General features: G+C 34.5%; 2 protein-coding genes across 4 annotated transcripts; one reads left to right on the top strand and one right to left on the bottom strand.

Moving 5' to 3' along the window:
- Positions 1–287: 287 nt before the first annotated feature.
- On the top strand, positions 288–7,161 carry LOC6555881 (sodium/potassium-transporting ATPase subunit alpha). The gene is made up of 6 exons (XM_001982722.3): positions 288–495; positions 553–819; positions 3,780–5,863; positions 6,401–6,575; positions 6,644–6,876; positions 6,934–7,161. The coding sequence occupies exons 1-6, from the start codon at positions 343–345 to the stop codon at positions 7,052–7,054; spliced, it is 3,033 nt and encodes a 1,010-aa protein (XP_001982758.2). The 5' UTR covers positions 288–342; the 3' UTR covers positions 7,055–7,161.
- A 9,669-nt stretch (positions 7,162–16,830) lies between these two features.
- Positions 16,831–26,658, bottom strand: LOC6555880 (plexin-B). 3 transcript variants are annotated; one of them, XM_026983500.1, is made up of 6 exons: positions 25,765–26,658; positions 19,873–24,642; positions 19,641–19,813; positions 19,227–19,511; positions 17,310–17,492; positions 16,831–17,249 (listed from the first exon to the last, which is right to left on the bottom strand). In XM_026983500.1, exons 1-6 carry the CDS (start codon positions 26,324–26,326, stop codon positions 17,142–17,144), a joined length of 6,081 nt encoding a protein of 2,026 aa, XP_026839301.1. In that variant the 5' UTR covers positions 26,327–26,658; the 3' UTR covers positions 16,831–17,141. The 3 variants fall into 3 exon arrangements, with proteins under 3 accessions (XP_026839301.1, XP_001982757.2, XP_026839302.1); XM_001982721.3 differs by having other exon boundaries at positions 16,847–17,249; positions 19,227–19,813; XM_026983501.1 differs by lacking the exons at positions 16,831–17,249; positions 17,310–17,492 and adding an exon at positions 19,015–19,070 and having other exon boundaries at positions 19,227–19,813.
- Positions 26,659–27,673: the final 1,015 nt, after the last annotated feature.

Here is a 27,673-nt window from a genome sequence, read left to right as displayed (position 1 = left end):
AATCCCTATATTATTTAACAATCACTTCATTATTTAGCATTCCATATTTTATTAGGCAATAACTATTTTATTAAGCAACCATTTTTATTTACCAATCACGATTGCAATCACTATTTTATTTAGCAACCACTATTTTATTTAGTAATCACTATTTTATTAGGAAATCATTATTTTATTTAGCCATCACTATTGCAATACCTATTTTATTTAGCAAGACAATTTTATTTAGCAATCACTGTTTATATAGCAATCACTATTTTATTTAGCAATCACTATTTCATTCTATCACTAGAGCATAGCTGTTTTCATCAAATGTCAAACGCAGGGTACAAAATTTAAAAGATGCCAACAAAAAAAAAAAAAGAACATAAAAGCAAAATTAATGGAAAGCAACATAAAAAGGACATTCAGTCTTTTAAAAAAGATGTGGAAACTGATAATCATAAAATATCTGTAGACGAACTATTAGAGCGCTTAAAGACAGATCCCCACATGGTATGATATATATAATATATAATAAGTCGTTTATAATGCATAATATTTTTTTAATAGGGCTTATCCCATTTGGAGGCCAAATTAAGATTGGAAATAAATGGTCCTAACATACTAACGCCACAGCCTCCAACTCCACAATGGATAGTTTTTCTAAAAACCATGTTTGGAGGATTTGCTATACTACTTTGGTCAGGATCTTTTCTTTGTTTCGTTGGATATCTTATACAATTAAAAACGCAGCACGAACCACCAAAGGACAATCTTTATCTTGGCATTGCATTGGCCGTTTTGGTAATAGTCACTGGATTATATACATATTTTCAGGTAAATAAATAAACATGCTAAATAAAGGTACCTTAAAATTACAATTATAGCCAGACAAATGGTTAAAGCCATGAGAAGTATATAAATGGAAAGACCCAGTTGACTTGTTACACATACATATGTATGTATATACCATATAATAGGTTGGCAAATATCTTTTTATAGCTCAAAATAGCTTATTTGCTCTTTACTCAATGCTTTATAAAAAGTGTTACAGTGATCGGATTTAGTTCAAATATGCGCCGTTTTGTTCGATAATCTGTTTCCATCTAGACGGCAACTTCATAATACCTCCCTCGTAGAAGCCCCCCTCCTTATTTGCGAAGAACTCGGACAGCCACTTTTCACAAGCCTCTTTTGAGTTCAACTTTACACCACCAAGAGCATTCGCCATGGACAGGAACAGGTGGTAATCACTTGGCGCTATGTCCGGGCTATATGGTGAATGCGATATAACCTCCCATCCGAGCTCCCGTAGCTTCTGACGAGTCATCAACGAAGTGTGTGGTCTGGCGTTGTCCTGGTGGAACACTACACCCTTCCTGTTGGCCAATTCTGGACGCTTCTGGTCGATTGCCTGCTTCAAGCGGTCCAGTTGTTCGCAGTAGATGGTAGAATTAGGCGTCTGGCCATATGGGAGCAGCTCATAGTGGATGATTCCCTTCCAATCCCACCAAACACACAGCAAAACCTTCCTGGCCGTCAATCCCGGCTTGGCCACTGTTTGGGACGATTCACCGGCCTTCGACCACGACCGTTTTCGCTTGATATTGTCGTATGTGATCCATTTTTCGTCGCCAGTCACCATCCGCTTCAAGAATGGGTCGAGTTCGTTCCGTTTCAGCAGCATATCGCATTCGTTGATTCGGTCCAGAAGGTTTTTTTGCGCCAAATCATGAGGCACCTAAACATCAAGCTTTTATTTGTATCCAGCCTTCTGCAGATGGTTTAAAATGGTTTGGTGACTAACTCCCATCTCCTGGGCGATGTCACGAGATGCCACATGCCGGTCTAACTCGATGTATTCCATGATTTGATCGGTATTTGTCGTCACAGGTCTTCCGCCGGCTGGCTTATCCATGTAGTCGTTTTCACCGGCTCTGAATCGTCGAAACCATTCCTCCGCGGTTCGAAGTGATAGAGTACCATCCCCCAAAACACCATTAATCTCACGGAACGTTTCTCTAGCGGATTTGCCTTTAACGAAGGAAAACTTTAAAATAGCGCGAATTTCGGCGTTAGCGAACTCCATGTTTACACGTCTATAACTGTTGAACGCAATATCCAAACTAATCATGCATAGCGTCGTTTTGTAGGTTGTCAAGACCTTTCAAATTATGTATAGTATTGCCAGATACGTTAGCGCTTTGTACATAGCCGCGAAATTCAAAAGACAAAAAGGCGGAAGGGAGATATTTGTCAAACTAATATATTGATTTCAGTCAGAGGTTGCCAGCGCAATTGCGACTTTGTGTTGTATATTCTTGATTATAAACAAATACATATGTCTCTCCGTCCTTTGTACCCAAATTAGTCTTTCATTTTTAACGCTATCTGCATTAAACGTTTCCAAGAGTCTACTATCTATACAGGTTCGACAACCGAGTGACTATATCAAGTAAATGCCAGAAAAACAAAAGAAAATTACAAGTTAATTGAAAATAAGCGCAAGCTTCTTTGTGCAATAGACATTAATTGAAAATTATAGAAAATAATTAAATTAGGAATATACAATTTATCATAAAAAATTAAATATTTAATTTAAATTGGAAGCTCATAAATTATGAATTTAGATAATTATGGATTTTATTTAAAAATGCTTTTTTATATTTTATTTTAAGTAGTATTGTGTAAACTGTTCTATCAAATTGTATATGCCCAACCTTTTTTTTGTTGAACATAACTTGTACTACCAATTTTCATTCAGGTATTTGCGGCGCATTATAGAAATGATTTCCCATAATGTAAAAATATTATTAATAAACTTCAACTGCAGGGTAGGTCCTCGGCTTGACGAATTTGGCAAAAACAACATACCAACACCCCAATTCAAAACAATAACCGTTTTTGACGAATGAATTTTGTATGAACGTATCCATACGATTTCTAGGGCCATGAACCAGTTAATTTATGAATAATAGGTCGATATTAGAAACTTTAGTTCTACTACTTTTCGAAAAACCCGCTAGTTTGGCATTAAAACAGCTAAATCGCTACATTTTACACGCTCATAACTTCTGAATACCTGGGACTAGAGACCTGTGCTATCGTCGTAGAGTAAAAGGGTATACTAGATTCCTTAAAAAGTATGTAACAGGCAGAAGGAAACTTTTTTTTTTTTATAAAGTTTATATATTCATGATCAGGATCATTAGCCGAGTCGATCAGGCCATGTCCGTCCGTCTTTCCGTATGAACGCCTCGATCCCAGGATCTACAAAAGAATGAATGTTGAGATAAAGCATGCAGCTTCCAGAGACATAGACGCAGCACAGGTTTGTTTCCAAATGTTGCCACGCCCACTCTAACACCCACAAACCAAACAAAACTGTCACGGCCACACTTTTTAAAAATGTTGCGTTATTTTTTTTTAGCTTTTACCGATATTCCAGAAAATTTTGAAATTTCTCGTTTGCACTTCCACTTGCTGAGTAACGGGTATCTGATAGTCTAGGAACTCGACTATAGCATTCTATCTTGTTTTAGTAGAGTACAAGTAGACTAGTACCCGTTACTAGTAGAGTAAAACGTTTTACTGGATTCCTTGAAAAGTATGTAACAGGTAGAAGGATATTTATCGATATACCGAAATATATCGATATACCGGTTGATTGTTTGCCTACGGGAATCGAGTATCTGTAACTCGTATATGTTGAATTGTACTGCATAACTTACTTTTTAATATGAAAATAATTATTACCATTTTTGTGATAGTAGTTTTAATAATGATTTACATTTTAGGTTCATAAATCCTCTTCCATAATGGACTCATTTAAGAACCTTGTTCCGCAATACGCTACAGTTATACGAGAAGGGGAAATAAACACGATTAGTTCAAACGAAATAGTAAAGGGAGATATTGTAGAAGTTAAATTTGGTGATAGGGTTCCAGCTGACATTCGAATATTAGAAGCTCATGGACTTAAAGTGGATAACTCTTCCTTAACTGGAGAATCCGAGCCTCAAGTGAGATCTACAGAATTTACACATGAAAACCCATTGGAAACAAGAAACTTGGCTTTTTTTTCTACAAACGTACTTGAAGGTACTTGCCGAGGTGTTGTCATTGCTACTGGTGACAGCACAGTGATGGGACGAATAGCAAACTTAGCGGCAGGACTGGACGACGTACAATCACCTATTTCCAGGGAAATACAACATTTTATTCAGGTTATTACAATATTTGCATTGGTACTAGGACTATCTTTTTTTGCAATAAGTTTAACACTAGGTTATGAATTTATTGATGCAGTTGTGTTTCTTATTGGAATTATAGTTGCAAACGTCCCTGAGGGGTTACTAGTAACAGTAACTGTATGTTTAACCCTTACTGCAAAACGCATGGCTTCCAAAAATTGTTTGGTTAAGAACTTAGAAGCTGTTGAGACTTTAGGATCGACATCAACAATCTGTTCGGATAAAACAGGAACCCTTACTCAAAATCGAATGACTGTTGCTCACTTATGGTATGATCAAAAAATTGTTGAATCTGACACTACTGAATCATTCCGAGGATCCCACTTTAAAATGGAGGATAAATCATTTTATGCTCTTTTTATGTGTGCCGCACTTTGCAATTCAGCTGAGTTTAAAGGAGGTCAAGATGATATTCCCGTATTTAAAAAAGATGTTAATGGGAATGCATCAGAGGCTGCTCTTTTAAAATTCACCGAATCGGTTTTTGGAGGTATCAGTGCTTTTCGTCAAAAGCATTTGAAATTGACCGAAATTCCCTTTAATTCAACAGAAAAGTATCAAGTTTCTGTTCACGAATTTAATTCAAGCGATGGATACTTTATACTTGAGATGAAAGGGGCTCCAGAGAGAATATTGGATCGCTGTACTAAGATAATAATTCAAGGACAGTCTGTAGAACTTACGCCTGCATTAAAAATGGAATTTGAAGAAGCTTATTTAGAAATGGGCGGAATGGGTGAAAGAGTATTAGGATTTGCTGACCTCATACTTCCCATGACTGAATATCAAATTTCTTACGATTTTAGAGCAGATCCTCCAAACTTTCCATTAGAAAATCTTCGTTTTCTTGGATTAATATCGTTAATAGACCCGCCACGAGTGGCAGTCCCAGACGCAGTTGCAAAGTGCCGTTCAGCAGGTGTACGTGTAATTATGGTAACCGGAGATCACCCTATTACTGCTAAAGCCATAGCCCGTAGTGTGGGCATTATTACAACGCCTACTGCAGGGGACATGGCCAAAGAACGTGGCGTTACAGTACTCGAAATCGATCCCCGACAAGCTACTTCTATTGTGGTTCACGGTGGTGAGCTACGTGACATGAAAGCAGAAGAATTGGACGCTGTTATATACTATCATAATGAAATCGTTTTTGCCCGAACATCTCCACAGCAGAAGCTTTTAATCGTAGAAGCTTGTCAAAGACGTGGTGAAATTGTTGCTGTAACTGGCGATGGTGTTAATGACTCCCCAGCATTAAAGAGAGCTGATATTGGGGTTGCCATGGGTATTTCTGGATCTGATGTTTCTAAACAGGCGGCAGATATGATTCTACTGGATGACAATTTTGCATCAATTGTTGTTGGTATTGAAGAGGGGCGGATTATTTTCGATAATCTCAAAAAGTCCATCGCATATACATTAACTTCAAATCTTCCGGAGATATTGCCGTTTTTATTTTTTGTGTTATTTGATATACCTTTAGCTCTAGGCACTATAGCAATTCTTTGCATCGATATCGGCACTGATATGCTTCCGGCAATATCGCTAGCTTATGAAAAAGCGGAATCTGATATAATGGCGCGTATGCCAAGAGATCCTTTTGAAGACCGTTTGGTAAATAAAAAGTAAGTTTTTATACCCAATACACAAAAAATATACGACAGGTCCAGAGTGGTCGTATAAATAATTTATAATATATCATTGTGTGTAGGCTAGAGATTAGTAAACATACCCATTTTTTCTTAAATTTGTAAATAATTTTTTACTTGATTAGGGTGTAAAGGGTATCTGATATAAAGATCCTCATTGGACCTAAGAGTTTAATAAACAAATAATTTTTCATATTCGTATACATTAGATTATTATGTTCAAAGTTTACTCCCAGAACTTTATTTTATGAAGTTATTATCTTCCGATCATTTGTCCTGAAGCAACGCAGTTTAATCTTGTTTTTGTCAATCCCCCGAATTGCGTTATGACACTGGGCGTTAGACATGCACCCGCGCACAATTACTCAAAAAGTATTTTTTAATTTTTTGTGCATATCAACATACTTTGCCAAAGGAGGTTTAAGAATATGTAGTTTGCTTGCAAAACTTTATGCGTACTCCGTATACCTTAATGTAATACCTTAAGTAATGATTAAAAAAATAAATTATTAGGTTAATTCTAATGGCTTACTTGCAAATTGGAGTTATACAAGCTGTTGCAGCTTTCTTTACTTTTTTTGCAATAATGGCAGAGCATGGATTTCCCCCGTCCAGACTTAAAGGAATTCGAGAGAACTGGGACTCAAAGTATGTGGAAGACCTTGAAGATGGCTACGGACAAGAATGGGTAACTGTATTTTGTTATATTATTTCTATTATTATTCTTTTACCTATTTTCTTTTTAAATGTTTCTAGACCTACAGAGAACGTAAAGTTCTTGAATATAGAGCAAGTACCGGATTTTTTGTGTCGATTGTTGTGACACAGGTATTTGACCTTTTAATATGCAAAACTCGTCGAAACTCAATCCTGCAACAAGGTATGAGCAATCATGTACTTAACTTCGCTTTGGTTCTTGAAATCATTATTGCCTGTATACTATGCTATGTTCCAGTATTTGAAAAAACATTAAGAATGTATTCCATAAAGTAAGTACAAATTAATATGAAAAACGGTTTAAAACTAATGTTCTTGATGTTTTTCAGATTTATTTGGTGGATATATGCACTTCCTTTTGGGTTATTAATTTTTATTTTTGATGAGAGTCGCCGATTTCTAATAAGAAGAAACCCAGGCGGCTGGGTGGAGCAAGAGACTTATTATTAATTAATATAATCTATCACTCCAGTTACACCAATAAATTTCCGCCGTCGCCATTACGACTAAAGGAAAGTATTTCGTATGAGGCACTAAATAAATAATAAGTAATTATCACTGAAAACATTATATTATTAATCTTGTGTGAAATTAAAGGTAAAGTATGTATTATAACATGAATACAAAATAATATGAATTAAAAAATGTTGGATTGGCAATTTTCAGATTTAAACACGATAGAATATTATAGTCGAGTTCCCGACTATCAGATAGCAGTTACTCAGCTAGTGGAAACGAGAAATTTCAAAATTTTCTGGAATATCGGTAGAAATTGGAAAAAAATAATTAAATGAAAATAAAACTAAACAAATTTTTAAAAGTGTGGGCTTAAGAGTTTTGTTCGGTTTGTGATCTTCAAAGTGGGCGTGGCAAAAAGTATTTTGACAAATTTATAGAAATTTACAAGATATATAAAGAAGTGAAAAAATATCACATTTTTCAAAAGGGTGGCCGTGACTGTTTTGTGCAGTTTGTGGGCGTTAGAGTGGGCGTGGCAACATTTTGAAACTCTGGAAGCTGAGTGCTTAGTCTCAACATTCTAGATTTTGTAGTTCCTGAGATCGAGGCGATCGTACGGACAGACGGACGGACATGGCCAGATCGACGCGGATTACTGTCAACACTCCAGAAGTGGAAACTTTCAGAGATGCTGAAATTATACCAGGTATTGTGTATTCAGAACCACTAGATATAATAAAGTCTTTTGTAATGTAAAGCCAGCAACGGATTCCTCGCTCGAATCTCACCCACGGAGCGGACAGCTTGTGGAAGTCGCGATCGAAAACTCTTTGATTTTGGACGTGCCTAGTTTGTGCTTAGGCTTCTGCTTAAGATTCGGTTATTTCTTGTGTTACAGTCGTGAAATACAACCATAAGTTTGTGGATGCTGATAAGCACCAAGTAACTGTTGACTCTCATTGCTGTCAACATGAGCGACAGCGATGAATACCTAACTGCTTTGAAATGGCAGAGAGTAAAATCAAAGCCAAGAAAAAGACCAAGCCAAGCCTCTCCCGAAGTTCAAAGAAACAAAATTCACTGGACAACTCATTAAGCACTAGCGCAAATTAATTCGCTCTCTTAAGAGGCGGAGTGCCCGACAAAAGAGAAAACAAAGACGACAAAAACGAAGATCTCGAAATGGTAATTGAAGACAGCGCAACTGATTCTGCTAAGCTCCCACCTATCATTCTGTCTGACGTCAATGATATAAGTGAATGATGATATAATTCTAAAATTAAAAGAGAACTTTACTATTATAAGACTCAACGTGATGAACATGTCAGAGTAATTGTTAAAAGTATTGAAGAATTCAGAAAATTAGTCAAAACACTTAATAATGATTGTGTGAAGTACCACACATACCAGCTTAAGGAAGACAGAGAATTTTGAGTTGTTATTAAGAATTTGCATTTTTCTACAAATTTAGATGAAATTAAAAGTGATGTAGAGTCAAAAGGTCATGTTGTTAGAAGCATAAATATTATTAAAAGCCGTGCGACCAAAACGCCACTGAACATGTTCTATGTAGATATTGAGCCTAACAACAAAAACCGAGACATATATAATGTAAAACACATAGGTAACGCTATTGTCAATATAGAGCCACCCCGCAAAACCAATGAAATCGTTCAATGCTATCGCTGCTAGGAATTCGGACATACAAAATCATATTGTGCCAAAACGTACCGCTGTGTAAAATGCTTTTCTTGACACCCAAGCAACATCTGCCCGAAAAATACAGAACAACCAGCAAAATGTGCCAACTGCTACGAAGAACACGCCGCCAGGGTGTAGAATTTATCGGAGACTCTTGTCAAAAAAATCAGCAACGAATCGAAAATCTGTAAATAGCAATAGAGACCAGAGTAAAAATGATTTAGGAATCCCGCAATCGTTTGCTCCGCCTAACAAACCAACATATACCCAACAAAGTAACGATTATCAATCTTATCCCAAAATTGCTGCAGGAAATAGCAAAACAAACACTTCACTGGAGAGGATAGAACTATTAGAAAAACAGTCTGAACTTACTAATAATTTACTTAACATGATAATGTTACTTGTAAACAAATTATGCAAGTAAATCCTAACCTAGAAATATGGAATGCCAATGGGCTTTCCAACTATGTCAATGAAATATCCATCTTTATAAAAACGATTGACATTATGTTAATTTCCGAGACACACTTCACCAGCAAATCATATATCAAGGTTGTTGGATATGATATAATTAGAGCTGACCATCCCTCGGGCAGAACTCATGGTGGCGCAGCTATTTTAATTAAACACGGCCTAAAATTTCAAATTATGGACAGCATTAGAGAAAATGCTATGCAGGCTGTCAAGATCAAATGTATGCATGCGGACGTATATGTAACAGCACTATATCTTCCCCCAAGATTTGCTCTCAAAGAAGCAGATTTTAAGAACTTTTTTCAAAAACTTGGACCACAGTTTATAGTAGGAGGCGACGTCAATGCTAAGCACCCTTGGAGGGGCTCCAGATTGACAAATCCGAAGGGAAGTGAACTGTACAAATGCATAGTTAACAACATACTTAACAACACTTTCAAACGGCAAGCCTACATACTGACCTACTGACAGTAGAAAGATACCAGACTTAATAGACTTCGTAAAGTATGCTACAGTATGGAATCCCACAATCACATATGCGAATAATGGAAAGTTTTGATCTAAGCTGAGACCACTCTCCAATAATAGTGACATACAGTACAGTAGCTCATATATTGACAAAACCATACAAAGTAATTTCTGCAAGTACTGATATCAATGCGTTTAAAAGCTATCTGGAAACTGCTATCAGTCTGGATATCTCGCTAAAATCAGGGGAGGAGATAGACCATGCTGTGGAGCTTCTCACAAACAAGATCCATAAAGCAAGCTATATATGTACGAAGCTTCCAGCCAGAAACTGACAATCAAATCAGCCCTATCTCTCAGCTGAAATCCAATAACAAATACAACACAAGAGAAATCTGCGTAAAAGAATGCAACAAAACTTTCTACCCAGCAGACAAAAGATTGTATAACAAGGCTGCATCTTAAAAAACTACTGTCAACTTTAAGAAATGAATCTCTCGCTGAATATCATAGCAATCTAGATCCACATTCTTGTAACAACGAACATAATTTATGGAGAGCAACCAAATATCTTAAGCGACCTGCAAAAAGAAAGTAGTCCGAAACTGTAATGGCGAATGGTGTAGATCTGATGACGAACAAGCTCTGTATTTAAGCCAAATGATATTGATAACCCGCAAACAGAAAGAGAAGTAGATAACTTTCTCGAGTCACCCTGCCAAATGAGCTTACCCATTCGTAAAATCGGTATTAATGAAGTTTCATCAGAAATTAAATGGCTGAATAGTAAAAAGGCTCAAGGTTCGGACAAAATAGATGGCATAACCTTAAAAAATTTACCACCAAAGTGTATATGATTTCTTACGCTTATATTTAATGCGATCTTAAGAGTTGACAACTTCTCAAGCCAATGGAAATGTGCAGAAATTATAATGATCCTTAAACCAAACAAGGCTGAAAATTAAGTGACATCGTACCGTCCCATTAGTTTGTTGTCAATATTTTCTAAAGTATGTTGCCAATCTTGGACGAATTCGCTATCATACCCGAACATCAGTTTGGATTCAGAAGAGGCCACGCAACCCCTGAGCAATAAAATAAATGAAATTTTATCAACATTTGAGAGCAAAAAATACTGCACTGCAACATTTCTTGGCGTTCAACAAGCGTTTCATCGAGTCTGGCATGACGGCTAATTATATAAAATCAAAAAGTGGTTACCTGCTCCATATTTTTTATTATTAAAGTCATAATTAGCCAATAGACACTTTTACATGCAACTAAAGAGGATGCCTCACAACTCCTGCAAGCAGAGCTACGCCTTATTGAAAGCTAGTTCCTTCTTTGGAAAATTAAAGTCAACGCCCTGAAATCTGCGTAAATAACTTTTGCATTAAGAAGAGGTGACTGCCCAGAAGTGTCATTTAATGGATCAGCAATCCCACAAAGTAAATGCAAAAAGTACCTTGGCTTGCACCTCGATCGCAGACTAACATGGAAAAACCACACAAAAGCAAAGCACCAGCAGCTAAATTTAAAAAGTTTGAAGATGACTTCGTTGCTTGGCCGAAAATCTGCAACCACTCTGGAAAATAAAGTCCGTTTATACAAAGCTAAAGCCCGTGTGGACTTATGGCATACAGCTCTAGGGTACTACCAGCAACTCAAATATTGAGATTCTACAACGCTACCAATCAAAAATATTAAGACAAATTGTTAATGCTCCATTTTATATCTCAAATATCCATAAAGACTTAGGAATCCCTCTATTATTATATCTCTATTTATGCAATTTTGGTTAAGTATGGTTTTTGGTAAGTTCCAAGTTAATATTATATTAGGTTCGACATAATTGATTTCAAATTCTTTATGAGTTTTTACATATCTGCATTCTGTATTAAATTGGTTAAGTATGCCCGTTAAGCATTTGTTTATTATTAAAGTTTTTGAAGATGCCAAATAAGTTTGATTATTTTGAACATAAAATTTATTTGTACATTTTCTATTAAAATGTTTTGATTACTATCTGGATATGGAATTATTGTACAGATTGGGGTTTTAATTATTTCTTTTGGAATATGGGAAAATATTAGAATTTCATTTGTATCCGTTTTCAGCCAGGTGGAAGTTTTAATATATAGAAGTTTTTCTGAGTTTATATTTGTTAGATAATCATGTTTTAGTAATTTATGATTAAAAATGCCAAGTCGTGTTAACTGCATTGCATCCCAAGTTCAATATCTTCTACATACTCAGTAAACTGTTGTAAATTAAATAATAAAATGTTTAATATTTGATCGCTTTCATGTAATGCACTTAATAAATTTATTAATTTTATGCCTTCATTTACTGTTTTTATGACTTCGTTGAGTTCATTAGCTTGGACGCCGTTTTCGGACAAATTTTGAATTTTATATTCTAGCTCTTCTTTATCTGCTCGATCTAAGGTTCCAAAAAGGTATTTATAAATTGTGCCCATAAAATTAGCTAAGCCGCGTTTGCTGGGCTATGCTATTCTAATGCCATTCATTTCTCTTTTTAATTTATCTGCTAAATATTGAACTTGGGATAAAGTTTCATATTCTTCTGATTGTTTTACTAAGTTATCATATGTTTGTTCTATTTTTGTAATATTTACAGATAAGTAGTGATACTCGTAATTGATTGGTAAACTTATTGATCCAGTATTAAATATAAGGTAGCCATTTTTGGCTTGAATTGGGATAACTTCAAGATTTTGTCCTTGGACATGTTGGATAAAACATAATAGAAAATAGTAAAGGATCATCAAAAATGTGTAATTATGTTGGATTGCCTTGGTCGTTTTGGGTTGTGCTGGAATTATTGTTATATTTAGTTTCATTAATTTTCTTTTTCTTTTTATATTTTGATTTATAGTGGTTTATTTTCCTGCCTCTGTTTTTCTCTTCATAATGTTTTTCGTCAATCTGTGTAATTTATCCTGTCTTTCTATATGGGTTTGTTGTCTTTGATTTTACTAATGGTGCTTATTTATATTTTCCATGTCGTATGCTGAATACTCTAACGATATATTTTCTAGTATAAATTAATAAATTAAAATAAATCGGTATTATTGTACATTTATTCACCTTTTACAATTTCTATGATGTAATTAAATAATTATCATGTTAAGGCAATGCAAAATTAGAGTTTTTACTTTTTAATTACGAGTACTTTGTACTCGATTGCCAGACTACAAATAATATAGATTGAAAATCCATAAACTTCTGAAGTGAAGGGCATATTTTGTCAAATTTACAATATATGAGCATACGTGTGCACACATACAGTGATCGGCTGTCGCTATATGCGTACAAGAGAGCTGCTTGCTCCAGAGCGCTCTCTCTCTGGCTCTTGAACAAAAATTCGAGAGAGCCTGGAGCCAGCTCTAGAGCCAGCCCGAAAAAATCGTGTGCAAAAAAATCATATGGCGTTACGCATCTTATTATTCTAGTGTCTTTGGTTTCACAGTGACTTCTTTAATTAAGTTAGAAAATGAACTGCACTCGCCAGATCTGTACAGCTTTCTTTGGGGAAATGGGAAAAATCTTGACGAGCAGCAAACGCAAAACCTCGCGGACTCGCCTTGAAAACTGGGAGAAAAAAAAAATATAACCTCTACATACGTACTTACATCTATACTCTGCATCCATATACACCAACACATATACAACTATATATATGAAAATTATAGATACCAGTGCAACTACAAAACAACTATAATTAAAGAATTTATACAAAATGCAACATAAGATAGTGATGCACAAACTTACATATTACATTCACAGTTACACATTATCAATTAATTACCATTTAACAAGATTAAAAATACTGCCATAGGAAAAAAAAATTACACAACAGAAGTAGCATTTACATGAGCAATGAGAAAAAGAAGGAACCAAACAAAGAATTAGTTAAACCGACCTTTAATTTAAATTTTCATGCATACTTTTTTATATACTTCATTTCTATTCATTTTTTATTTTCTTATTTGTTGATTATTTTTATTTTTAGTTCTGGCATTGCTAATTTGAGGACGAATGCCATTCATTATTTTTATTAGCTATTATTTTTGTGGGAGGCATGGCATTTTATTTGGTAATATACCTTTCATGGGTATATAATTTTTTAGTCAATTAAATTAAAATAATTTAATCCCAACAAAAATTCGTCTGGCCCATAGGATGGAATGAATTTATTATTTTCTTTTTATTTACACTTGCTTATGTTAACATATATTAACAAATACATACATACATAAATTGCACAATCCATACATAAAGAAAATTAAAGAATTGAGAGGACCAAATTAAAAGGGAAAGACAAGAAAATGAAAATTACATTCCACAAAGGTTAAGTTAAATTAAATTAGTGAAACAGAAATAAAAGATAGAATTAAACGAAATGACAGAAATTTAAAAAAGAAATAAATTAACAACATCAATTAGGAAAGAAAACAAATCGGTATTAAATAAATTTAATTAAAATTTACAACTGAACCGGAAATGGATTTTAAAAATTAAAGAAACAAAATGGAACAAATAAAATGTAGGTAACGTAATTACGTAACGATAAAAAGAATTAAATTAAATTAGGTTGACTAAAACTAAATTCTAATTTTGTTTACTCTTATCAGCTAGACAACATGGCCTTATATACTATATCTTATCTTATTATTAAATAAATTAAATTATTATAATGTTTGGATAAATAAATATAGTTTTACTTCTGTGAAAAAACGAAAAGTATGATGAAAGGGATGAATTTAGGGATCTACCATATAGTGCCAAAGGTACATCATGGAGGATGGGTATAGAGGCGGGTTACTACACCATCAGTGTAACCTCATTTACATTAGATATACTGGCTTAGCGGCATCATACACCAATGAGCAGTCAGAATTTCATTCTTTCTATTAAATTTTTGTATGCATTAATTATAAATCTTGACCATTTACGTAATGGGCACGGCACAATGAATTAAATTCAATGTGGCTTTCTGATCGATTGAGGGTTTTATTATTTGGCCAACGAACCCCCCAATGCCGATTGTAAGCTAGATGTAACTAGGGTCCCAATCGGCCAACAAGGCAAAAATGAAAAATATGTATCGTATAAAAAAGCGGCTCATGTGGATAGCACGGCATAGCAGAAAGTTCCAATGTATTTACAAATGCAATTGTGTAATTCCTTGCCACATCTTGATTCATTAACAGCCGTTTTTTTGATTATTGTTATGCATTGTTATATTCTTCATTATTTAATTTTAAATTTTAATCGTTATCACATAAAGATTTCTGTCCAATTAAAAAAAAATTGACCGGTACACCGAATTTGATTAAATTAAAACCAGCATTATATGTTCTCAGAAAACTATGCACAGCAATATAAAACACTTTATATTTCAAAACAACGAAACTATGATATCTATTCCATTAATGAACTAATCATTTTGATCAAAATCAGTTCTGAAGAGGAAAGGAGATTGACGGAGAGGTCAAAAGCGAGGAGTTGAAAACGAGAGACGACGCTGTGAGGGCGCAGAAAACTACGACGAAAATATATTAAACGGTGTTAAATTCTGTTCAAATTCGCATTATATCCTAAACTACCTTATCCGAGCTATACTTAGCACTATTTTTCAGTAATCAAACTATTAAACATCATTTATTAAACATCAAATAAAACAATAAAAGAGTGGGCTTTATCATTAAAAACCAAAACCAATCCCAACCAATCTGCAGCTTGCAGAGACGCAGCGCAAGTTTGTTTTCAAATGTTGCCACGCCCACAAACCGCACAAAGCTGTCACTGCCACACTTTTGAACAATGTTGTGATATTTTTCATTTTTTTTATATATTTTGTAAATTTTTATAGATTTGCCTAAACACTTTTTGTTGCCACGCCCACTGTAACGTGCACAAACCGCCCAAACTGTTACGCCCACACTTTAAAAAATAATTTTTTTTTTCATTTTATTATTTTTTTTTCCACTTTTTACCGATATTTCAAAAAGTTTTGAAATTTCTCGTTTGCACTTCCCTAGTTGAGTAACGGGTATGTGATAGTCGGGGAACTCGACTATAGCATTCTAACTTGTCTTTTTACATATAATGAACAAAATTTCGTAATTTTTGTAAACGTTAATGGTAGAAACCAATAATAATTATATCAAGCTAACGGGCTGTCAGTCTCTGAATTCGCCAATATCGGAGTTGTCCAGAATCGCTTACAATAATATTACAATTAAGCCTTTTAAAATGTTTTGTAGGTCCGTGATAACAATTCTATTCTTTGCCAGAGTAATTTCTAAAACGTACATATGTTTATTTGTCGGTTTCAAATATTTGGACTTGATTCGTCGCAGCTGCAATTTCTTTCAGGCGTTTCTGAAAATTTGATAAATTATAATAGTTAAAGTTAATAAATTAAAATAGTTCTCACAATTTCATTGTCTTCTATCAAGATGTTATTAATTTTACAGTCGCGTCCGACCTAACAGTCGTCAGTAAAAGGACTAAGATGAAATTGCGTACCCTAGAAATAGATAAAAGGGTTAAGTCGAAATTAAGTCAGATTAAGTCACCTAAACCATCTACGAAATAGTCAGAAAATATAATAAACTAAACAATTTTGTATACTTTTGTCGGTTAAAGAATATATATTAGAACTATCATTCAAACAATTTAAATCCAAATTAAAGGATCCTTTTATAAGTTTCAATTCTGTATTTTCTTCAGGGTGTAGGCGTCATTAATATTAGGGATATTAAATTATTAGGGATATTCGCGTGGGAAAGGGTTGAACTGGACCAACAGGAAACTGATATTTTGATTATATTTCCCCTTTGTAACTTTAGAAATATGAATTGTTTTAGACTCGTATAAAAAACAATCAGAAATTAAATTTAAGAGTAATTGAATTATCGAGAACCCTAAAAATGGCAGTTTAGATATATATGTGTTTACATAAGACATGTAAGATGGTTCCACATACTTTAAAGTACTATACTTTGCACTTAACATTAACATTATAAAGTCTACTAGAGAGTAGTGTACAGTGAAAGAAGAATATAAGTGCCAAAATACTTTTAAGAATGATTAAAAAATGTTAAATGAAAATAATATGTCTATACATTACGAAGCAGTAACGGCTTATGAAATAACCCCTCCATGCTGTAGATATAATTTGATCTACAAAATAATTAACATTATTTAGTAATTTGACAAAACTTTGTGTATTTTTCTTTGTAATAATATCGATAGTTCTTATAATACAAAGCCGGCTTTTGTTACATACATATCCTTACATATTTTAAACTAATTTTTATAATTTTTGTCAAGTGTAAATAAAATGTTATCTTGGCAAAACCCATGAATGTTACAAAAATTCTTAAGAAATCATATGGGTGTCAGCAATTAGATGTACAGTCACCATCTAATGTAGCAGCAACATTTCCTAATTTTCTTGAAAGGTGCATCTTTCGGCAATTAATATCAGTATCAAGTGATTCCATAATCTTAAAACAGAATAAATGGATTAGAACCAAAATTACTATAAATACAATTATTTGGCTTACCTGATCCTTATATTTAGTTATATAAATATATAACTCTTTTAATGCAGAAATGGTATCAAACTCTTCACTCTGCCTAATTGATAGTTGTTGCATAGCTGTACTCATTTCCTGGTCGCTTATTTGTGGAAGTCTTGACACATCACGGTAAAACTCTTTAACCATAATTCTATAGTTTGGAATATCCTGCCATAAAAAATAAATACAAATAATATTAAATAATTTTATGTGAACTCTATACTTATAAATAAAAAAAATTTTTTATAAGTATTTATGCTTATTATAGATATAAGTAATAGCGTAAGTAATATCATATATGTATGTATAACGTCAAAATCATTTAGGCCACATACACCCACACCTTTAAAAAAAAACTTTAGATTTTGTCTCATTTTATTATTTGTCTTACTTATTTCTGTCGATATGACGAAAATATTTTAGCCATATCATCTTTAGCGTCCACACCAACTTTGCCAACTAAATTTTGAAATATCTATTTAGCGTCTAACATTGCGTTTCTTTCTTTTTTTAAATACTTAGTAAAATGTAAAACTTAAATGTAATCCCAAAAACCTCTCCACGCTACAGAGGCGCCACTATTCAACCTGATGAACACACAAAAAAGAAATCAAAGTTACCAGTGTACAAGAGATGGAGCAATCTGCATGCAACGTTCTATTTCCTACTCCGCAATAAAATTTAGTTTATCCAAAAAAAATTCTACCCACTTTCGATGCGCATGTCAATTTACAATACTACCTCGCACAGCATAACAAAAACCAAACCGCTGTAATAGACTTTCACAAGCTTCAATAAAAGCAACATCTCTGTACTCTCTAACGAAATTATGGCTTTTTATGAAAAAATACAAATGTGTTCCATGAACAGTGGGAGGCACTTGCACCACTTCTTACCTCACAAGCCCTAATACCCACTACTACTATTCCACATCAATTCGTTTATCAAATACTTCACTAAACTGCTTTAAATAAGGAATCCTAAGCTAGGCATTAGGCTAAAGCCAAAAAAGAAACACCATTTTAAAGATATAAACCATTACTTAAAACTACAACTTTGAAACATAAATGGAACTACACACAAAATGTAATATTTGTTATATTATAAGATAGTCCCTAGTTTTATGAGCCGTAGGACTGTTGATAGTGTTTATTTGAGACAGTTTGCTTTAGATTTCAATATTAAGTTTAATTTATATAAATAAATAAATAAGTTTGTTTTATATACAAAGTAAATAATCTTTTGTCCTTTAATGGCAGTTGAAAGTATTTCAGGTTGTTATTGTTAGGTTATTAGGTTGAAGCAGTTGGTATAAACATTCTGGTATAAGCATATTTTTAAGTCTAGCAAATACTAATCTGAAGAACGATAACTTCACCACACTTTAAAACATGCTGTATTAATATCTTTGATACCGTCTGTGAACCCTGCGAATCGCTTCGTTTTTTTCTATTTTAAAAACGAAGAATTGCTCAAAATCAAACCCTCAAAACTGTCACGGCCACACTTTTGAAAAATTTTGTGATATTTTATCATTTTTGAATATAGCTTGTTAATTTCTAGATTTTTCCACCACCACTTCAACGCACACAATCAGCCCAAAACTGTTACTACTTTTAAAATTACGATACTTTACATTTTTTTTTTATTTTTTCTCATTTTTATATTTTTTTCGCACACTTTACCGATATTTCAGAAAATTTTGAAATTTCACGTTTGCACTTCTACTAGCTGAATAACGGGTATCTGAAATTTGGGGAACTCGACTTTAGCATTCTATCTTGTCTTTAAGTGGTTTCGAAAACGTTTTGTTAAAAGAAATTACTTAACTAGTTTTTATTACTAAAGCATATAAATACTATGGAAATACAAAATAAAAAATTATGTTTCTTTTACACTTACTTTTGCAAAAAGTAACTTATTCGACGGTGAATCCTTTCCAAGTCTGTGCTCTGATGTTGAGCAAGCGTCCATAAATGTTTGTGCAATGACACTTAAACAGGAATCAACAGTGTATGTTTTATTAACGTCAAATATAAAATCCGGATTCTTTATAAAATTAACCCAGAATCGAAGGGGCAGACAATTGGATTTCCAAGCGTGCACAATATCAGTATCAGCAATATCATGGCGTCGCGCAGCTTCGTCAAGTAAGTCGAAAAGCCATTTAACGGCAGGTGGCAACTCCTCATTAACAGTTAAAATAATTGAGAAGAAATCGTCAACAAATTTTTGTATAGTTCCTTTTGTGGCCAAAAGCCGTGTAAGGTAGACTTCTGGTATTGTTTTGTTCACCCTGTCAATACAATTACTTACGACATGCGACGATTGAAATGCTGGTGATCCTCCAGATAAAACGGAGTTTTTAATGTTCATATAATGATCAGGTATATTGGGCTTAACAAGATGGTAAAGTCGAGGCTGCTGTAGACCTGATTCAATATCATTGTTAATTATAATATGACTTTGTGAATTATTTATAAAATAAACTGAAAAAAGGTTAAAACAGTTAATTTGAATATTCTTTTATATTGGGCTTAGTACTTACAATTGTGGTATGGTGCCGAATTTTGGTTTTTACTGTATGGTATATGGTAATTATCATTTTGCCTTGCTATTAGTGACATTACTGCAGATTCTTTGACTCCATAATGAGCTAAAGTGTTAAGACGTTTCCATCCGTTAACGGTTTTGGTTGTTAAGTCTTCATCTTGTAATGTAAGATGACCTCCTCGGCCGTGCCTCCATTCTAAGTCTACTTCGTGTACAGATGGCCTCATGGAGAACGGAGTGTTTTTAAAAATTGCGTCAAGGATTTTAAGCTTTACTTGAGAAATGGTATCCCAATCGTTCACGCGACACTGGACTTTTTCATCAAGATCATCTTGTAAAATATGCAATATTACAACAGAATGGGTAACTTGTTCGTGCAGAAGCCTTTCTTCTGAAAGTGAGTAACGGGCATCGTTGGTTATTGCGTCCACTAAGCCCTTTTCAATTTGATGCTTTATTGCTTTGAAAAGCAAAAATAAATTTGACCCGGCGTACTCTTTAAGGTAATCGTACATACAAATTGCTAAGTAGTTTGTCAACATTTTTTCAACAACGCTTTCAGTACGCCTAAGCATTAGCTGAGGATGTTTGCTAGCAAGTGATTTATCTATCAAACGCAATAAAAGGGACTTCAGAATTTCCGTGGCATATTCCATTTTGTTCATCAAAACAACCATTAGTAATGAGGCCACGTTAACTCGGTCTCGAATTGAAAAAGATGACCGTTGAGCTTCTAATGTTTCTATAAACATTAGTAAAAAATATTTATTTCCAATCAGCTGTTCAAATTGTATCATAGCAGCGTCATAGTTAGTTTGCGGGCTACCTCCACGAAATTTTGGAGAATTTAAAATGGGATGATCTGATACACCAGGAAAAAACACCTTCATAATATAGTTGACGTGATCTAAAGTTGGTATGCCTGTGCTCTCCAAATCTGCTGTTAGGTCGGTCATGTCCGTTTGGAGCTCAGCGAATGCCTGTTTACACTCAGAACGTACGTTGCTTTCCAATGTAATCATCTGTATCTGAATGCGTTTATACTCGCGTTCTGCTTGTGTCGATTTCCTTCTGAATATTATGAGTACAATTACAAAAACGATGACAAGAAGTGCTACCGTTAATATGACGACGAACAAGGCATGTGAGAAAACATAGGGTTTATTTAAATCATACTTGAGATATCCTATTACAAAACGAAGATTTCGTCCAACTTTAACGACAACAAGAGGTAAATCAGTAGATTGATCCACACCATTTTCATCAGTTGGGAGTGGCTGTTGCTCCGGTGGAATGCATAAAAGTTGGGTAAGTGCCAGGCTGGTAATATTACATGGGGAGGTTCCAATAGTTACATTTACGTCGTACTCATCAGCTGCCAAATTTAATAGCTCGCCTTCTATGACCAAGCTGTCACCCTTGTAGAGTTTAATTCCGTCGTTTGGAAATGGCAAATATTTTGGGTCAGCTAAATAGACAATAATGCTCCTTATGTCATGGAAATATTTATTCAAGTTTCGAACTAATTGTACATTGTCCATTACAAAACTTAGTTGTAAATTTAGTTGAGTTTCATGAACCTTTACAAAAGTGGTGACATCCATATTATTGTTGACAAAATAGCTGGCCGCAGTTCCTCCAGTTGTGTATAAGCGAAAATTGTCTCCGAAGTCGGCTAGCCGTTTTTTTCTATAATATTCATTTTTAAACCTTGTTTCAGTTGGTAACGATGAATTTTGTAAGTTCATTTCGGTATCGAGTACTTTGTTCGTCTTTTTAAACGTCTCAAATTTGTAATTTACCGGGGGAGATGGACATTCCATTTGATTAGAGTTGATCACTACGCAAGAAGTTTTATTGATTCGTTCATTGTCATAAAACACCTCTAGCTCAGGCTTTTGGATTGAATTAAGATATATTCCATGAACGGTCAGGACGCGACCACCACTTACAAAACTACGTAATGGCTTAATTTGCATTATACGCGGGTCCTGTGTATAGTTAAAGATAGAGCAAGGCTGCCGCGGTGGTGTACGGAGTTGATAAGACCCAAAATTACTTCGATTCGGATTTGTATTGGTAATGCTTGGGGCTGAGATCTGGCATTCTAATGTCCTGTTCGCACCATCAATAACTAGGTGAAGGGACCGGATTGGTTCTGGTTGAGTTGCTTCTGATGTAATACAACTGACTTGGGAAGATGAAGCTTGTGTAACGTCTATATGACACTCATACTCATCTAAAAATGCTCGCACAGTAGAACCAATGTTCAAAAACTTCCCTATTAATGACAATTGTGTCCCACCCGACCTAGGGCCAATTGTGGGATATAAACCTGTTAACATCACATTCTTAAAATGAAACTGAACACTTGATTCAGTATATCCTGCATCATTTGCAACTTTTATGGGTGCCGACATTTCGTACAATGCCGCTCCAGTCCGGCATTCAATTTTTACCGATATTTCATAATTTTCTAGTTCACACGGTACAGAACCGATAAATATTTTGCCACGAACATCTTCTTCTCGTATACCCAAATTACTTCCTTCAATTGTAATAAGAGTTCCACCCTCGATTGGCCCAGATAATGGTTTTATAATATCGATTCTTGGTAAAGGACACTCGTTTTCTATAGAGGCTTTAAATCCTGAGCTGATAGAGATTCTATCTGATATGCAAGTTTCATTATATACACATGAGTTGCTGCACCAAGCACATTTATATTTTGGATCACGAGTGACACACAAACTGCAGTCAGCGTGCTCCCGATGTGAGCCCAATACGTCGCACTTGTATAATGTAATGATTGCGGTGTCCACATAGTGCTGGAAGTTCCAAGTAACTACAACCTTCGCTTGATATTCATGTGTATTAGTCTCGTAGAAATATGGTGTTTTTTCGCAAACTACAATTTTGTTTGACTCAACGTGAGCAGGGAGTAGCATCTGAGCAGCTTCAATATGTATGGTACATAAAAAACCAGCATGTGCGCTCTTGGGTTTTGGTAAATTTTCAATCTCTAGCCTAATTTCTATGGGCACTCGCACAGGTAAAAGTATTTCCGGACGATTCTTTTTTAAATGGGGGCAGTGACCAACAGTACTTACAGAATTTTCTATGTTCCGGCATTGCAATGATTTGTGAACGCACTTATTGTCAAAAATACACCAGTTGCAACCCCACGAACTTTGCAGGCACTCCTGACACTTTCCATGATGCGAGCAGTCAAAAAATGCAAAATACCTTGATACAAAATCCTTATTTGTCTCCGAACTTCTTACTGATAATGGCACCAAAATATGATCAGTGTTGGTTGGTATTAATGGTCTTTCATCTAATGGGGGTGTAGCACATCCAAGTCCATTTTCCAGAATTTCCGCATCAATGGGTGTTGAGTTCCCAAATACGCATCGGTATTTTGCATTAAAAGGTTCGGGCAAAGTTCGAATTATTAAATGCAAGTGCGTTAGTTCGGAAATTGGTATTTTGTCTGGGATAATAGATTCAAACTCTATGCATTGCTGTCCACTACCCAATGAAAGCCATCGCGATGCAGATGTATCTCGCTGGCACGTTGATCTTACAGTGCACCGCTTCTCCAAAGAACACCATCCACAAAAAGGATCCCGAGACTCCAAGCAAGCTGAACAATTCGTGTACACAGAACAGTGCTCAATTCTAAGCTTGGTTATTTTTCGTTGAGAAAGCACGTAAAGAAAATCTTTTTTAGGCGACATCATTGTATTTGGTAATATAGGGTTTCCAGCGTCCACAACTATTTCCTCGTACTCACCTGGACTTTGACCAGACAATAAAACTTTTTTGATCACTCCCATGTTTGTTCCAAGAAATGCAAGTGAATGTTGTTGATCAGTCGTTGAAGTTGCTGTGACTGACGTAACGGAAACATTATCAAAATGAAAAAGTGCGTGTGCAGTGATTGGGGATACTCCGCTTATTTTAAGTCCCACAGAGCAAAAGTTGTATATGTTACCGAGCGAACCAACTATTGGACATCTGCCATCATTAATGGTGCCCGATATATATCCCAAATTTCGATCTTTTATAGTTCCGTTAAAACACAAATGGATATTTTCAATAAACATGTCTTCAATATCTTTAATGCTATATATACACATAGCAGACTTGCTTTCTGGCTGATTACTTATTTCTTTTGAGGGCGAAAAAACAGTTATTAAGACGTGATCGTCTTTTTTTATGCCCATTTTTTGTGCCAATTTGTGGCTAGCCGTGGTAACCTTCGCATCCCGCAGAATATTGTAGTCAACGTTGTTCTCAGTTGCAGTGCATTGAACAGTTATTTCAGTATAGCTGTCGTAATTACGATCTGTAATACAAATGCGTGCCAAGCGTGTTACATAACCTGCCTCATCAGCTAAATGTGATTTTTTTTGAACAATTATAAAGTACGCATACTCAGAAGAATTAAAGCCGTATACATAGTCGACTAGAAAATGATCCCGATATTTTACATCGATATTTATAATTGACTGCTGTATTGAGAATTCTGCATAGTTTAAATTATCAAGTCGGCGGGACGAAATGGCAGGCACGTCATGGCGGTAATCACCAACATTTGTATATGTTGTCCCCACATATAAAATATCCTCTTCATTCCATGCATATCTGGCCGGACCTACAAATGCATATGTAGACGCGTTTTCATCGTTAGCAGCCAATGGAACTGCAAAAAACTGAGGAGTTGCCGGGAACCGTGGTAGGCTGTAAATTTCACAGGCTCCTGAAAATAAACATAATAAACATAAAACATTATCGCTGAATTTTTAAAAAACCTTAGTATCCATTTGACTCTTGTTGAAAAGTATTTAACGGAAGCAAGAACTATAAAAGCTAGAAATTTTAGATTAGGCATGCTGATTCTTGTTGCGCCTACACTGCCCAAGGTATTATCAAACGAATATAAAATTTTTGACGGTGTAATAAGTTTATGATAATAAAAGCGCTTGCTTATTGCATTACGTGGTTTATTTATAAAATAATATTTGTACACTAGTAGAGTAAAAGTTTTTAACATGTTGAAAGAAGCGTAGATACTACAATTATACCCGTTGTAGAGTACAAGTGTATAACAGATTCGATTAAAAAAATTTAATATTAAAGGAAAGCGATATTTTTTAAATTGCTCGTCTATCTGTCCGTATAAGCGTCGTGGTCTCGGGAGCTATAAAAGCTAGAAAGTTTAGATTTAACATTTTTTTTTATGATTTGCGTCGCATTATTGTTTTATAATATTGCACCCTTTCTATCGCTATCCAATCTTGGTAAGTCAATACTTTTAAATATTTCTATTAATTTTGCTAATTTTGGTACATATTTGTCATGCCAATTTCTATTAATAAGGCCAAAACATTTTGGTTACGCCTATTCCAACGCCCACAAACTGGAGGCAACGCTATATCTGTCACGCCAACACTTGACAAATTACTTTTATTTTATAAATTTGTCTTGCCCATTTCTATCGATTTGTCATAAACAAATTGCCACGGCCACTATAACACTCAAAGCATTTTTAATAAACTAGGTTTTAAATGATGGATCTATATCGTGGCAGTCAATAGACATTTAATTATTAGTGTAAGCGCCTAATTGCATATTCTATAAGAGCTCAGCTATAGCTTTTTCTTTTGTTACAATTTAAAAAATTGTTTTTTTTTTCAAGTTTCCTTCCTAAGTTTTTCTGTCCCCATAGTCGCGGGGTTTTTATTAGGTTTGATTGATCATTAGGTGTGTGCGACATTGGTCTACAGTGTACACTTAAAGTTATTAAGACAAATGACAATAAACTTGTATAAACAAATACGACTTCTTTTACATTTATTTATTTAGATGTAGGAGATTTTACCTTGTCGAATGCTTCCACACGCTATAAGAATACCATCGTGAGCGTAGCTTACTACGAGAATTTTGTTAAAGTTATTTACAAGCGATGTCTCAATATCTTCCGGACAGCCTCCTGCGTGGCATTGCGGTGAATCATGTATGGGCCCAGTAACAGCCTCAGCCAGCACTCGTAGGTTTTCGTTAAGCTTAAGTATTTTATTTGTAGCACCCGCAAATATAACATTGTGCATAAAGTCGAAGCTCAAGTGTGTAAAATAATTCTTAGATTGAGAGTCACCAACATTTTCTATATGGTTGCCAATTGACCGATTGCCATAAGTGGATACTGTTGCTTGAGCTGGTATTGATGGCAAGTTAAACTGGGCGACTATGTCATTTAAGGGAGACAACAGCTGTGGCGGCAGTTCTTCGATGCAGCTAACGGAATAGTTATGCGAACCGAATATGGTAATAATACACAGTCCATGTAACACATGTATGAAGTTTGCACAATAAAAGTCTTTTCGCAACATAATTATTTTTGTTTTCATGAATTGTAGTTGCTTGTAGTTGCTTTTGGGCATCAATTCCACAGATCATTTTTGTTTTTATTTAACACTACATTCTCTCCTTAATATTTTAACTTTCTAATATCGAAAAAAATGAAATGCAAATTATATGTGCCGCTGATTCACAGTTATGCATCAATATTTATAAATTAAAATTATCCATTTAGCTATTTTACATTAACTCGTTTGTTCGTGAAAGGTTGTTTAACACAAAAAACCTATTTGTCAATGTAAACAAATATTTATAAAATATTTCCAAATCAACGCTCAAATGTTGTGTGTACACTATCAGTCTAAAGCAGATTATCACTTTGGAATCGGCCTATCGCATGCAAATTAAATTATCGATAGATCGCGTAATACTGTATTTTCACGGAGCACAGAAAAAATAAGAGTTACCACTAGTATCATCTATGTAAATATCCCGTAAGTCATTCAAGTATTGAATCCTCATACAAGCAACAAAACTCCTAGTGCTTTTGATCTGTAAGTCACTTAATAATTGTTAAAAATTTTATAATCTATAAGTTTCAGTTTATTCATTTATAAAATCGAAACTAGCTCGTAAAAAAATTCACAACATATTTAGCTATGAAGAATGATAACAAAACGCGAGCTCATTATTACTCGCAAAGTAAAACTAGATTGTGTTTTTTTTTTTTCATTTTTTTTATATTTTTTTCGTTCAATTACAGTTTTGCCAAAAAGCACAATTTTGATAGAAATGATCACAAATGTTGTGATATTTTTTCATTTTTGAATATATCTTATAAATTTCTATAGATTTGCCAAAAAACTTTTGCCACGCCCACTCCAACGCCTACAAACCGCCCAAAACTGTCACGCCCACACTTTTGAAAAATATTGTGATAACCTTTAACCTTTTTATATATTTTGTAAATTTCTATAGATCTGCCAAAAAACTTTTTGCCACGCCAACTCCAACGCCCAAAAACCGTCACACCCACACTTTTGATAAATGTGATACTTCTTCACGTTATTTATATCTTGTAAATTTATATATATTTGCCAAAATACTTTTTGCCGCGCCCACTCTAACATCCACAAACCGTCTAACACTCTCCTGCCCATTTTAGAAAATGTTTAATTTTTTTCATTTTAATTTTTCCCCACATTTTACCGATATTTCAGAAAATTTTGAAATTTTTTGATTGCACTTCCACAAGCTGAGTAACGGGTATCATCTCATTCATTCCATTGTACGGTGGTTGGGTGATATGCAACTACGCTTACTATTACATTTGAGTTACTATCACAGCGATAGATTTCTTTTAGTATTTAACTTTTGAAAAATTTCAGACCTAGTGGTCTTAGCCTAAAAAAGGCTAAATTGGCAGCGCT

Source organism: Drosophila erecta, unplaced genomic scaffold (genome assembly GCF_003286155.1).
Source record: "Drosophila erecta strain 14021-0224.00,06,07 unplaced genomic scaffold, DereRS2 tig00000294-arrow-arrow-pilon, whole genome shotgun sequence".
In the NCBI taxonomy this organism is placed as follows: Eukaryota; Metazoa; Arthropoda; class Insecta; order Diptera; family Drosophilidae; genus Drosophila; species Drosophila erecta.
The sequence above is the reverse complement of the archived record's forward strand: the minus strand, read 5'-3'. Positions and strand labels throughout refer to the sequence as shown.